This window comes from Ochotona princeps, chromosome 1 (genome assembly GCF_030435755.1).
Source record: "Ochotona princeps isolate mOchPri1 chromosome 1, mOchPri1.hap1, whole genome shotgun sequence".
NCBI classification, from domain to species: Eukaryota; Metazoa; Chordata; class Mammalia; order Lagomorpha; family Ochotonidae; genus Ochotona; species Ochotona princeps.
Window position 1 is genome coordinate 7866237 of NC_080832.1, and position 12610 is coordinate 7878846.

Below are 12610 nucleotides of genomic sequence, written 5' to 3' on the forward strand. Positions count from 1 at the left end.
ATCCTCCGTGGGAGCCGGGGGATTGGCTGACAGCGGGCAGAGGGCGCGGCATCCTCTAGCATCTTACACATACCCAGGCACCTCTCAGCTTTGATTCTGGAGGGACAATGCGGGGTGACGTAATTTCTCCTTGGAATTCTCTGAGAGAGTTCCTGCCCTCGGCCTTTGCCCAGAACTTAGTGTGACATGGGTGACACTAAGAGCAGCTTCCTGAGCTGGGGAATACCCATTGTGGCTTTTTACTTCCCAGACAATATTCTATTCAGTCTAGTTTTTCCTTTTTTTTTTTTGTTTAACTGTGCTCCATTTATCCAAATAATGGTGGGTCCTGGTTCCTGCTTGGGGTGTGGGGTGTGGGTGCAAGCAAGAACCAGAACACAAAGGCCAGCAGCCCTCGGTTCCCCCCAGATGTCCATGAAGGAAATGGTTTTACCTGATGAACGGCACATGGTATGGGCGCACAAAGATGTAGAGACAGACGCCCACCAGCTGCGCCGAGGTCAGGAGGATGTACCTATGGGAGCGCGAGATGGCTTTCTGAAGCTGTTCACCCCACATCTTCCTGTTGGTGGTGCTAGGGGCAGACAGGAGCAGGCGCAGTGGTCAGGAGCTTGCAAGCACTGACCCCCACCCCCATTCCCCGCCCTTCCCTTCATGGGGTTGCCTTTCCCAGCCTGCACCCCCGGAGTGATGAGCCCTCACTCCCGCACTGGGGGATCCAGATACTTTTGGTTGTGCCTTGCACATCACAGGAGTTGCCCCCTCAGCCCTTGAAACCCAATACGGGTAGGGTAGGGTTCTTTGCACAAAGACTCCATGAGTCCTTACTTATTTGTTTAGAAAGTTCCTTGAATGAACACTGGGCCAGTGTAGGGGAGGCAGATATCTGGTTGACATTCTGCCAGGTTGGTGCTAATCTGCAGGTGCTGAGTGTTTCCTGTTTGCCTGGAGTGGGGAGGAGGGGCATCTCCCTGCAGGCCTGCTTTCCCACCTCACCCAGGACTTCTGAATTAGCTGGGCTCTCCCGGCCCGGCCCTGCCCTGCCCTGCCCTGCCCCGCTGGCTCACAGTTGCCAGCTGCTTGTGGCGGCATGAATCAGCGTCAACACAGGGTCCCGGCTGCAGCACCTCACAGGAAACGCAGCAAGAGCCAGCCTTCCGGCCCTCGTGAGCAGGGAGACGAGCAGGGCAGCCTATCAGTGTGACGGTGGGCAGCCTATCAGTGTGACGACGGTGGGCAGCCCAGGGCCTGCTGGGAAATGCCCCACTGCTTACCTGGCGTTGACAATGTTGCCTGCACTGAGTTCCACCATCTCTTCAAACCCCACGGCGTAGAGGTCAGCCGGGCAGCTGTCATCTGCGTGGAAAGACGTCAGAGGAACCATGCATTCCTGCCTCATGCGCAGCCCCCCCGCCTCCGTGAGCCCTGTCCACTCAGGCTGGACACGTGTGGGCAACAGCCACAGGGGCGGGGAGCCCATTCCCTGACTCTCCAGCCCTGGGACTGTTGCCCATGCTGCATGACCCTTTCCCATGTCCACCCTGGGGCACGTCATGGACGTCACTAAGCATCACTGTCCCTATGCACAGAGGGACAGCAAGCACCACGCACAGAGCCGCTGGGCAGGACGTCTGACTGCCCAGCGCCCACAGGGCACACTACTACTCAGTCCCTGGGCCTCCCGGGACCAGCTCCCACCCAGACCTTGAGTGATCTGAGGGGGCTTACACCTGCTAACACAGCCCGTGTCTCTCCAGCCCCACTCACAGGGCTGGGCACAGCCTTGTTGTCTCATCTGAGGGGGCAGACACTGGGTCAGAGGGGGAATGGTCGGCCTGGCCCACAGGCGCTGCTACTGCTGTCGGGGGACACTGGAACACCTGGGAGTAAAGTCTAGACTTGGTTCCGCTGCTGAAGGAAGCCACGAAGCCTCCGGCCCGGGGCCAGGGAGGCCCTCCGTCTCCTGTCCTCTGTAGGGACACAGGGCAGCCTGGAACTTGCAGCTTATCCCTCTCAGGAGCAATAGCTGGCCCTCTTCTAATGTGTAGGGTTTCCAGAAAGGATGCCACTAAGTCCCGTAATACCCACCACCCCTTGTACAAAGGCCTGCAGGTGGCAGGTGGCAGGTGGACCCTGCCGACTGCCCTCTGCACTGCGGGGTCACCCTCTGACACGAGCATTCCAGGGCCTCCCCACTGTGGACTGCACTGCCTGGGCCAGCACAGATGGGGGTCCCTGGAGAGGGTCTTGCCTGGAATTTCTGGAAAATGAAACAAGATGCCAGAGGAGAAATGATCCTGTTCCTACAAAGCTTGGGGTGGCTGGGAGCGTTTGACGTAACAAGCTTGAGTAACTCCTATCCGGAGTGCCTGGGGTCCAAAGGGCTCTGGAATTTCTTTCAATTTTGGAATTTTTGCACATATACCCTGAGAAACCTCAAGGAGGGGACCCGAGGCTGAGCGGGGGACTCTGTGACGTCTTGTCACATGGCCAGGAGGTAACGTTAGACAGGGTTGTCACTGTGCCTGGGTTTTGGTGGTCAGCAGCCACATGAGGCCGGATGTTAGAATTTTCCACCTGGGACCCTGTCAACGCCGAGGGAGGTCTAGGTCTCCCCGACCAGGGATAGCCTGCTACTGGAATGTTCTCAGGTAGTGGCGTCAGCCCACACGGGCCTGCTCCTGTTCAACCCTTACAGCCACTCTGCTTCCTCCAGTCACCCCCACCGCGGCCAGGTCACCCACCACGGCCACGTCCCAGCTGCCCTGAACACATGCCCTGGAAAGCTGCAGCAGCGACTCAAGCACAGGGGTCCTTGCACACCCATGGTGACCTGCACCGAGTTCTGGGCTCCTGGCTTTAGCCTGGCCTGACCCTGGCTGCTGCCAGCATGGGAGGCACCAACTAAACTAGAGTGCCTTTCTCATGCTCTGCCTCTGAGATAAAATGAACATTCAGTGAGTAACAAACGCTCAAGCCTGCTGCCTCAGGCCGGATGACACCCGCGTCCTGTCCTCACCTGGGGACTCCACGTCTTCCGGGAGCCCAGGTGAGTCCAGCAGCCAGGTAGCCAGCTCCTCCGTGCCCAGGAGGTTGCTCCGGAACTGCTTTCCTCCATTCACGTTCCAGGTCCCCACGGCGACCCGGATCCGTTTGTAGGTTGTGAACTCCGACTGACGCTCTGTCATGGCCTTCAGGATCCTGGGCGTCACTGGGGAAGAAGAGGGAGAAAGAGACATAGCGTGGCCATATTTCTGTGTGTGCTCAACCTGCACCTGCCAGAGACGGGGGGCACAGAGCCTGGGGGAGGGCCCTTAGTGCTCCACTCAGGGGCAGGACCAAGGGTCAGACACCACAGCCACTAGCACGCATTCCCAGGCCACCTTTGCAACAAGGCCAGGGGACAGGGGAACAGAAACATGTCCCCAGCTGGAATGACCACAGCTCTCCCTACGGGGCCTCACCAAGGAACAAGGCACAGGAGTGGAAGTGAGGGGACAGTGCAAACGGGCTTTTCAGAGACACGCAGGCATCGCAACAACTCCAACACAGACCCTCCCTGGCCCTCCGCCCTGCTGAAGGGTTTCTCAGTGACTCGTGTGTCCAGCCCCCCGCCACCAGACAGCCACAATACCTCCAATTCCACTAACTGTGACTTGGCCGAAACCCAAACATTGTCCATCCTGGCTACTCGAGTGCCCAGAGGGAAGACTCGGGGTCCCCTTGGCCCCCAGACACCCAGTGTGTCCCAAGAGCAGGCAAACAAGAGGAACACAGGGTTATGAAGCTAGTTCCAACAGAAACACCCCAAATTCCTAAAATAAAACTTGTGTTCTAAGGGAAATGCCAAGCCTCCCTTCTCTGTCAGACCTGGCGTGTAAGACGTCACCTCACCTTCCCCGGCTGTGGCAGAGGACAAGGCTGGGGCACCCTCTCCCCTGGGGAGGCAAGCACCACCCAACAGCACCCATTCAGGGGCATGCTCCCGGGTGGCCGGAGGCGAGCTTACCAGGGAGCTAGCCCTGAGAGGAAGGACACTTCAGAGCAGCACAGACTCAGGGCATCCCTCCACCCTGCCCTCTCTCAGCCAGGAGAGCAGGGGAGAGAGCTGCGGTTCTAGACCCGCACCCCCCATAGCCACACCTCCGCATTCCCACATCTAACCGACCATGGATGGAAAATACAAGAGAGACTCGCACCTGTGCTGGGTGTGCAGCCTTGGGGGGTCATGACTCCTGCACAACTATTTATATGGTTCTGTTATGTAGCCTCAGATAAAGCAGAGATGACTTACAAGAATAGATCTGATGCAAATACCGTGTGTTACATAAGGGACCAAGCCCCCTGCAGACCATAGGGGGTGGAGGGGGATCACCTGCACGGACCAAGGGACAACTATATGTACAGGGTCACTGGCTGCACTGTGTGGCTACAGGCCAGAGGTCCACAGACCCTAGAGGTGTCTGCCCCCTGCCCCAGGGGTGGGGTCTGTAGGGCAGGTGGGATCCCCACGAGCAGGGCAGGGACGCTCACTGAGCAGGGCAGCGTTGTCCAGGAGCAACCTCTCCTTGTCCGCCGACTCCTCGCCACAGACGTCTCCCACTAGCAGCAGCCGGATGGCCTCCTGCCGCACGCCGTCGAAGAAACTGGACTGGATGGTGCGCGACATGGAGCGGGCCGGCTTCCCCACCTGTGGAGCCCAGCCACAGGCTGTGAGCGCGGCCACCCCGCCGGCCCCACCCTGCTCCCCCCACCCCGCCCAGAGGCCTGCCTTCCCCACCTTGGCCTTGCCCTCCAGGGCCCTGCTGCCGGTGAACACCTTGCTCAAGCTGTGCCCGTTCAGCGACCACATGGCTCTGAAGGCTTCCACAAAGCGCTCAACGATGGGCTTGGAGTTCAGCCCCAGGCTCTCGAGTTGCAGATGCAGGACCTGGGGCAGGAGGAGGGCCAGTCTCACCAGGGTCTCCCCTGTAGACTCCATGGTGGCCAAGAGGCCACCTCAGGGCCTTTGTGTGAGTTTCTGGCTTGTTGCGGACGGGGGTATTGTGGTTCCAGAGCACGTGCAGGCAAAGCAGCCTCCTGACCTCCAACACACCCAGGTCTCCTAGAGCCTCCTCCCCGCCCCCGCCAGCCCTTGTCTGATGCCTGAGTTCCACTGTTTGGACCACAGGGCTAGAAGAGAGCTGACCCTCTGCCTGGCAGCAAGTCTGAGAGCAGGCAGGTGTGGGCCACCCAGGGAAGCACCAAACCTGCCCAGACCAGCTTTGAGGTGTCTGTCACACAGACCCCCGGCTTCTCAGGGCCCGTGTGCAGGGACTGCACGTGGGGTAGGCAGCCACCCTGGTGTACCTCACTGCCTGCCTGCCCTCCGCACCCTGCACTCCAGCACAGGTGGCCCTGGAGGCCAGCTGCCACAGTGGGGACAGACCTCCAGTGCTATGAAGCTCTGCACAATGTTGGTTCGATCCAGGCAGTCCAGACAGTTCATCCGCAAAGTGCCTTTCTGGAAGCTGGGAACAAGAACAAGCATGCAGAGTTACAAACAGTTCTCAGGAGACAGAGGGCAGTCCACGCTCCAGGGATGCCTGCTCCACCTGCAGCCCGAGGGGTTACCACAAACTAGGGCTGAACAGCAGACCATGTTCTCAGGAGTGGCCTGCCCCGCCAGGCCCACATAGCCAGTCTCTGCCTGTTTATTAAATTGTGCAAACACTGAATTAGCGAATGCGGAGCCACAGCACCTAGGGGAAAGGCAAGGTAGGTTCCTGCAAGCCTCTGCTCCTAACCCCTTCATCCACGGGTCGTACACAGCATGTTTTGTGTGTGTTTCTGTTTCAGACACCACAGTGAAACGCCAGTGGCATCCCATATCAGAGTGTTGGTTCGAGTCCTGGCTGGTCTGCTCCTGTTCCAGCTTCCTGCCAATGCAGCAAGAGAGGGCCCAGTGCTTGGGCCTCTGCCATGATGTGGGAGACTAGGATGGGCTGGGGGCTCCTGGCTCCTGGCCCAGCAGAAGGAAGATCTCTCCCTCCCTGCCCATCGCTCTGCCTTTCAAATAAATGCATTTCTAAAATTAACTAATTTTATCATACAGTTCTATAGGATCTGGGATTTGCCCCCCCCCACTGATTTCCTCTCTATCATTACAATAGTGTGGTCCTTCAACAACAGTCATAAATTCATCATTCTATTTGCATGTATCCTGACATTGTAGGTACAGACAATGGCAGAGATATCAGCGTCTTATTGTCAAAATGTATTTAACAGTTTCACTGGCAGTCCACCTCTGATTTGGAAGTAGAGATGCATACTGTATTGTATCTTCACATCTGGATATGATAATCTCTTACACAGTCCCTCCAGATGACTATATATACATGCATGTTTACCTGTGATCATATATTTTGCGAGAAGGTTTTCTTATATCACAGAAAACACATGATATTTGTCTTTCTGGGATTGGCTTACTCCACTGAGCAAAATGGTCTCTAGTTGGAACCATTTTGTGGCAAATGGTAGAATTTCATTCTTTTTAATGGCTGAGTAGTATTCCATAGAGTAGATGTATCACAGTTTATCCACTCCTCTTTTGACAGGAATCTGGGTTGTTTCCATGCCTTTGCCATTGTACATTGTGCTGCTGTGAATATAGGATTACAGGTCACTCTTACAGGAATCTGGGTTGTTTCCATGCCTTTGCCATTGTACATTGTGCTGCTGTGAATATAGGATTACAGATCACTCTTACAGGAATCTGGGTTGTTTCCATGCCTTTGCCATTGTACATTGTGCTGCTGTGACTATGGGATTACAGATCACTCTTACAGGAATCTGGGTTGTTTCCATGCCTTTGCCATTGTACATTGTGCTGCTGTGACTATAGGATTACAGGTCACTCTTACAGGAATCTGGGTTGTTTCCATGCCTTTGCCATTGTACATTGTGCTGCTGTGAATATAGGATTACAGGTCACTCTTACAGGAATCTGGGTTGTTTCCATGCCTTTGCCATTGTACATTGTGCTGCTGTGACTATAGGATTACAGGTCACTCTTACAGGAATCTGGGTTGTTTCCATGCCTTCGCCATTGTACATTGTGCTGCTGTGAATATGGGATTACAGGTCACTCTTACAGGAATCTGGGTTGTTTCCATGCCTTTGCCATTGTACATTGTGCTGCTGTGACTATGGGATTACAGGTCACTCTTTCATATGTATATTTCATTTCTAGAAATGAGATAGCAGGGTCATATGGCAAGTCAATTCTCAGTTTTCTTAGCACTCTCCATACCGACTTCCATAGGGGTTGTACAGATGTTGTTAGAGTTCTGAATGTATGCCAGTCTCACTGGAGTTGGCTGGAGCCTCAATGTGATTTTCATTTGTATTTCCCTGATGGCTAGCGAGCCTGAGCATTTTGTGCTGTGTCTATTAACCATCTGAATTGGTTCTTTTGAAAAATGTCTGTTCATTTTTTCACGGTGTTTGTCTTGCTGTTCTTGAGTTTCTGAAGCTCTTTGTAAATCCTGGATATCTGTGCTCTATCAGTTCTGTAATGTGCAAAGACTTCGCCCCCTTCTGTTGGTTGCTAAACTGCTTTGTGGATCGTTTTCTTTGCTGTGCAGAAGCTTCTTAGTTTGATGCAGTCCCATTTGTTTATTTGGACTTTAGTTGCCTGTGCTTTTGGTAACTTTTCTAAGCAGTCTTTCCCAACTTCTAGATCTTGGAGAGTACTTCCTATGCTTTCCTCTAATGGCCTGATGCCTCTGGGTGCAGATGTTAGGTCCTTGATCCATTTAGAACTGATTTTTTTTTTTTAAAGATTTATTCATTTTATTACAGCCAGATATACACAGAGGAGGAGAGACAGAGAGGAAGATCTTCCATCCGATGTTTCACTCCCCAGGTGAGCCGCAACGGGCCGATGCACACCGATCTGAAGCCGGGAACCTGGAACCTCTTCCGGGTCTCCCACGCGGGTGCAGGGTCCCAATGCACTGGGCCGTCCTCAACTGCTTTCCCAGGCCACAAGCAGGGAGCTGGATGGGAAGTGGAGCTGCCGGGATTAGAACCGGTGCCCATATGGGATCCCGGGGCTTTCAAGGCAAGGACTTTAGCCGCTAGGCCACGCCACCGGGCCCTAGAGCTCATTTTTGTATGAGGTGGCAGGTAGGGTCTTGCTTCTTACCTCTGCAGGTTGCTATGCAACTGTCCCAACAGCATTTGTTGAAGAGACCAGGCTTTTTCCCAACAGTACATGAGGCAGATCATTCACCCAGACCAGGTGGGATTTATCCCTGGCATGCAGGGATGGCTTAGCATTCACAAATCAATAACTGTGATACACCACATTAACAAAAGAAAAAATAAAAATCGTATGATCATCTCAATAGATGGAGAGAAGGTATCTGATAACATCCAACACCACTTCATGCTAACAAGTCAAACAAATACACTTTTTTCTTTAGACACCTATTTGAATATGCACAGGCTCATTTTGACATTGTGATGGGCTCACTGGGATGGAACCCACGGCAGGCTAGGTGGAGTGTGCACTTGAGCAGTGCTCAGCAGGTGCCTGCTCGCCTCCTTGTGCTCAGAAACCCTGGACAGCTCTTCAGGGTCATCCTGCGGGGGCTGGTCCACAGGCGAGTCACCAGCAAAATGCACAGAACCCTGAAGACATGGTCCAGCAGGCAGCAGGACTTCAGAGCATGAGCACCAGGCAGGGAGCAGGGCCCCACCTGGCCAGGCCTGGCCTCAGCTGGGAATAAATGCGGCAGGCGCCAAGGACTGAGAATGGCCTGTGAGTGCTGGCTTTATAGAGAACGATGCGGGTCAGTGAGCGGGTGCACTGTGCGTGGCTTCCCCTGGCTCTTCTCTAACCTCCCGCAGCCCCAGCTCCGCCAGCTGTCCCTGTCACAGGGCAAATGCTCTGTTACTGAGTTGTGAAGCTGTATACTCTAACAGGGTGCCTTTATTAGTGTATTTTTAAACAACTATTTATTTCAAAGGCAAAGTTACAGAGAGACAGTGGTGGGCTAGAGGCAGGGCAGGGGGAAAGAGATGTGAGTGCCTCCATCTACTGGTCACATGGCTAGGGCTGGACCAGGCCACACAGAAGCCAGGAACCAGGAACTCCATCTGGGTGTCCCTCACATGACAGAAGCCTGACACATGGCCACCCGCTGCTGCTCTCCAGGCACAGGACGGGAATGCACAGACAGTGGAGCAATCGGGACTCGAACTGATGCCCACATGCAACGCTGGTGTCACAAGTGGTGGTTTAATGTCCTGCACACAATGCCAGTCCCTGGTCTATTTCTACAACACAGTGCCTTCAAGGATACTTTTTCTTTTTTGCCAGAAAGCCATGCTTTACCAACTATCTATTGCATGGCTCCCAAGCACATCTCCACAGACGGCAGAGCGGAACACTGGATGCTGACAGCTCCAAGCCTGCGTCCCAGGAGGTTGTGAATGTAGCAGGGTCGCCAAGAACGAAGGGCATGGGGCCCCACAGAGCTGCACCCCACGGCTCCCCTGGCTGGAGGGCGGGGCCCACAGAGCTGCACCCCACAGCTCCCCTGGCTGGAGGGTGGGGCTCAGAGTGTGGGACTCACCGGGGCCTGGTGTTGTCGCCCTTGGTGAAGACATCCAAGTCGTCCCAGTGCAGCTGCAGCTGAGGCCGCAGGAGGTTCTCCAATTTCTCAAGCTTCCCGCCTTTGGCAAACTGATGGAAGTCAAAATTGATCATAGGAGTATCACTGGCGTGGCAGGAAGCCCAGAGCAGCTTCTGCAAGAGAAAAGGGGGAGGCGGTGAGGGGTACGAAGGGCAACCCCCACCTGCCACACGCATCATGGGTGCAGCTGGCCGCAGCATGGCTGGCCACAGCATGGCTGGAGGCCCAGGCCTGGCGGGCATGTTCTCAGGGACACGGCGGGAAGGACCATGGTGCAGGAGGGAAGCGCAGCAGGAAGGCCGGGGGAGGGAATACCACAGAGTGCATCTTGCCTGCAGAAGAGGCCCCTTGGGCAAAAGAGGCCAGAGCAGGGTGGCTCCCCGGGCACATGGCTCTCCTGTAGGGCTCTCAGTGGGCCCAGGCCAGTGAGGGGTCACTCTGCTCTTCAGGTGGCCAGGGCTGCCAGGGCTCCCAGGGACAGCAGCACGGCAGCTGCAGAGCTCACAATCCACCCCCTGTTTCCCTGGCGACCAGCATCAGCCTCCCCAGCTTCAGGGAGCCAAGTGTCCAGCTCAGTGGGACCTGCAGCCCTGTGAAACCTCAGGATGTGGGAGCCAGGGGTCGGTGAGGCTCAGGACCTGGCAAAACATGGGGTCAGGTGGGGTGGAGAGACAGAAATGGATGCCCAGCCTGGAGTTGTTGGTGACAAAAGTCTCCTTTACCAGGCCAGGCTTCCTGGACCCAGCACCGCCTCACTGTGCTTGCCAAACACCCCAGGTCAAGGACAGGCTGGCCACCTTCCCAGGCCACCTGGCTTAGGGCCTCGTGTCAGACCAGTCCAGCAATTGCCCAGCCAATGGGAGGAGGACTAGAAGCAGGGGCCAGAAGGTCATCTGGGCTGGGGCAGCATCGGACACCCATTTCCAAGGAGCCACAGGTGAATCAGTACAGGCAAGTCTTGCTCATGTGACAGTGGCTGCACCAAGCGGCGTACTTGGAGCCTGCGGCTCGCTGAGCTGTGGGTGCGACCCGCTGGGTCCCAGGCTGTGCTAAGGCAGTGCGCAGACCCCCGTGGCAGGGCTAAGGCCCAGGTCTTCAGGCAGAACGCTTCCCTCCCCACGGGGTCGCCTGCTTCCCCTCTAGGTGTGGAGGAGCAGGGCAGCCCCAACCCTGCTAACGGTGGTGGGGCTGGAGGACCAACATCCTTTCCCTACAGCCCCAGGCATAAAAGGCAAACAATTTTTGTGTTATTTTTCTTTCTTCTGACTTAAAATAAGGTTAACAGTGTTGCTGAGACCTGTGGAACAGACAATATTGCTGGAGTTTGTTGCTAATGGCAACAAACTAAACAGGAAAAGCAGGTCTGGCAATCAGAAAGTTGCTGCTCCAAGTCTGCGGCTTGTCTAAGCAGAAAGAAGTGAGCACCCAGCTGGCTTGCCCTGTGCCAGGGAGAGGGAGCAGGGAGTGCCAGGGCTCAGAGGTCAGGGTGGCTAACGTGAAGCCAGACTTTGGGCTGTCTCCACCAGGGGCTTCTTGGAGCTCGCAACAGCCAGCAGCCTGCTCCATGAAGCAAGGCCACAGCAGGAGAGGATGGCAGAAGGAGGCCCGTGTGCCTGGGGAGAGTGGAGAGTAGGTACTCCAGCAGCTTCTCCGGCCAGCATCTCTCCCACCCCATCCCTTCCCCAGCACAGGTCCTGGGAGCTAGAGAAGCCTGCCTGGGACTGTGACACAGCAGCTCCCCAGCAGCAAGGGACTTGAAGCCACCCAGAAAAGCAGGAGGAGGCTGCCCACGCTGGACCCAGACCAAGGCATGTGTGCCCTGCTGCACTGGCCAGCATGTGCTTGAGCAACTGCTCGACTAGGACAGTCAGACCTAAGAGGACACTGTGGGGGTGGGGTGGGGGGAACCTAGGGCAGGCTCCGCCCTCTCGGTCTTCACACTGGAAAGCAGTTTTCCAGGGTAGAAGTGCGGGCCTTACTGGGGACAGAGACACTTGGCTTCATTCTGATTTCTGGAGATTGACAAACCAAAGTGGCATGGCATGCGTCAGGTGCCCGGAGCAGTGGCTCTGAGCAGGCATGCTGCCATGCGTGGCCCCCGGGCAGCCTCCTGTGTCAGGGGCTCCGGTGTGGAGACGGATGCTGCTCACCTTGAAGGCCCTGTTGAGCACCTCCTCGCCACCTCTGCTGCCAAGCAAGTTCACGACCACCTGCTTCCCGTACCGCTCCTTCAGCAGCACCATGTGCCTGCAGGGACAGAGGTGACGCCTCAGCGTCCAGGCCTGGACAAGGTGGAGCAGCAAAGCTTCTCCCTCTCATTCACAAAGCTGGAGGATGAGCCATGGCCATGACACCCGCAAGTACAGCAAGCAATGTGGGCAGGGACAATGCCCATCTCTCCGGCCACCACCACCCCACTCCCTGGAATGCTTATTGGGACAGCAACAGGTGGGCAACAGCCTGGCTTAGTGAGGAAGGCATGGGCCAGGAGAGGTATGAGACAGGCCACACGGCCACCGTGTCTCAAGCACAGCTGTTCAGTCTGCACCAGTTGACCTGACGTTGTGTGAGGACACTGGGGTCAAGGCCGTGGACACAGACCTGAAATCAACTTTTTACTTCCCTGGGTACTCCGCCTTCTCAAACAGAGAACCTGGAAGGAAAGCCAGCAGCCCCGGCGTCCACTCTCCTGTCCTCGTGCTGTGTTTCAGCACGTGGAAACCAAGCCAGAAGGGGTGACCCGGGTGCAGGCCTCAGTACTTCTGCTCAGAGGGTGATTTTAAATATGCTTGTGAAGAGAATAGGGAAAGGCTAAAACGGGGGCTCTATATTGCCAGGTTCTTCAAAGCAACTTTATACATTTTCTGTAACAAAAGTTTAAATGCAGTTTCTTTAAAAGGGCGGAGGGAGGAGCAGGTGCGTGGCCC

General features: G+C 55.7%; 1 protein-coding gene across 2 annotated transcripts in view; it reads right to left on the minus strand.

The window, feature by feature from the left end:
* Positions 1 to 12610, minus strand: part of SYNJ2 (synaptojanin 2) — an 83612-nt gene that overhangs the window by 17686 nt on the left and 53316 nt on the right. For both annotated transcript variants that reach the window (XM_058661379.1, XM_058661332.1), the window contains exons 7-14: positions 11834 to 11930; positions 9624 to 9796; positions 5429 to 5510; positions 4781 to 4930; positions 4534 to 4690; positions 3020 to 3211; positions 1275 to 1356; positions 434 to 574 (exon numbers count right to left, since the gene is read on the minus strand). In XM_058661379.1, coding sequence (XP_058517362.1) covers positions 434 to 574; positions 1275 to 1356; positions 3020 to 3211; positions 4534 to 4690; positions 4781 to 4930; positions 5429 to 5510; positions 9624 to 9796; positions 11834 to 11930 — 1074 coding nt within the window. The remainder of the gene's footprint in view (positions 1 to 433; positions 575 to 1274; positions 1357 to 3019; positions 3212 to 4533; positions 4691 to 4780; positions 4931 to 5428; positions 5511 to 9623; positions 9797 to 11833; positions 11931 to 12610) is intronic.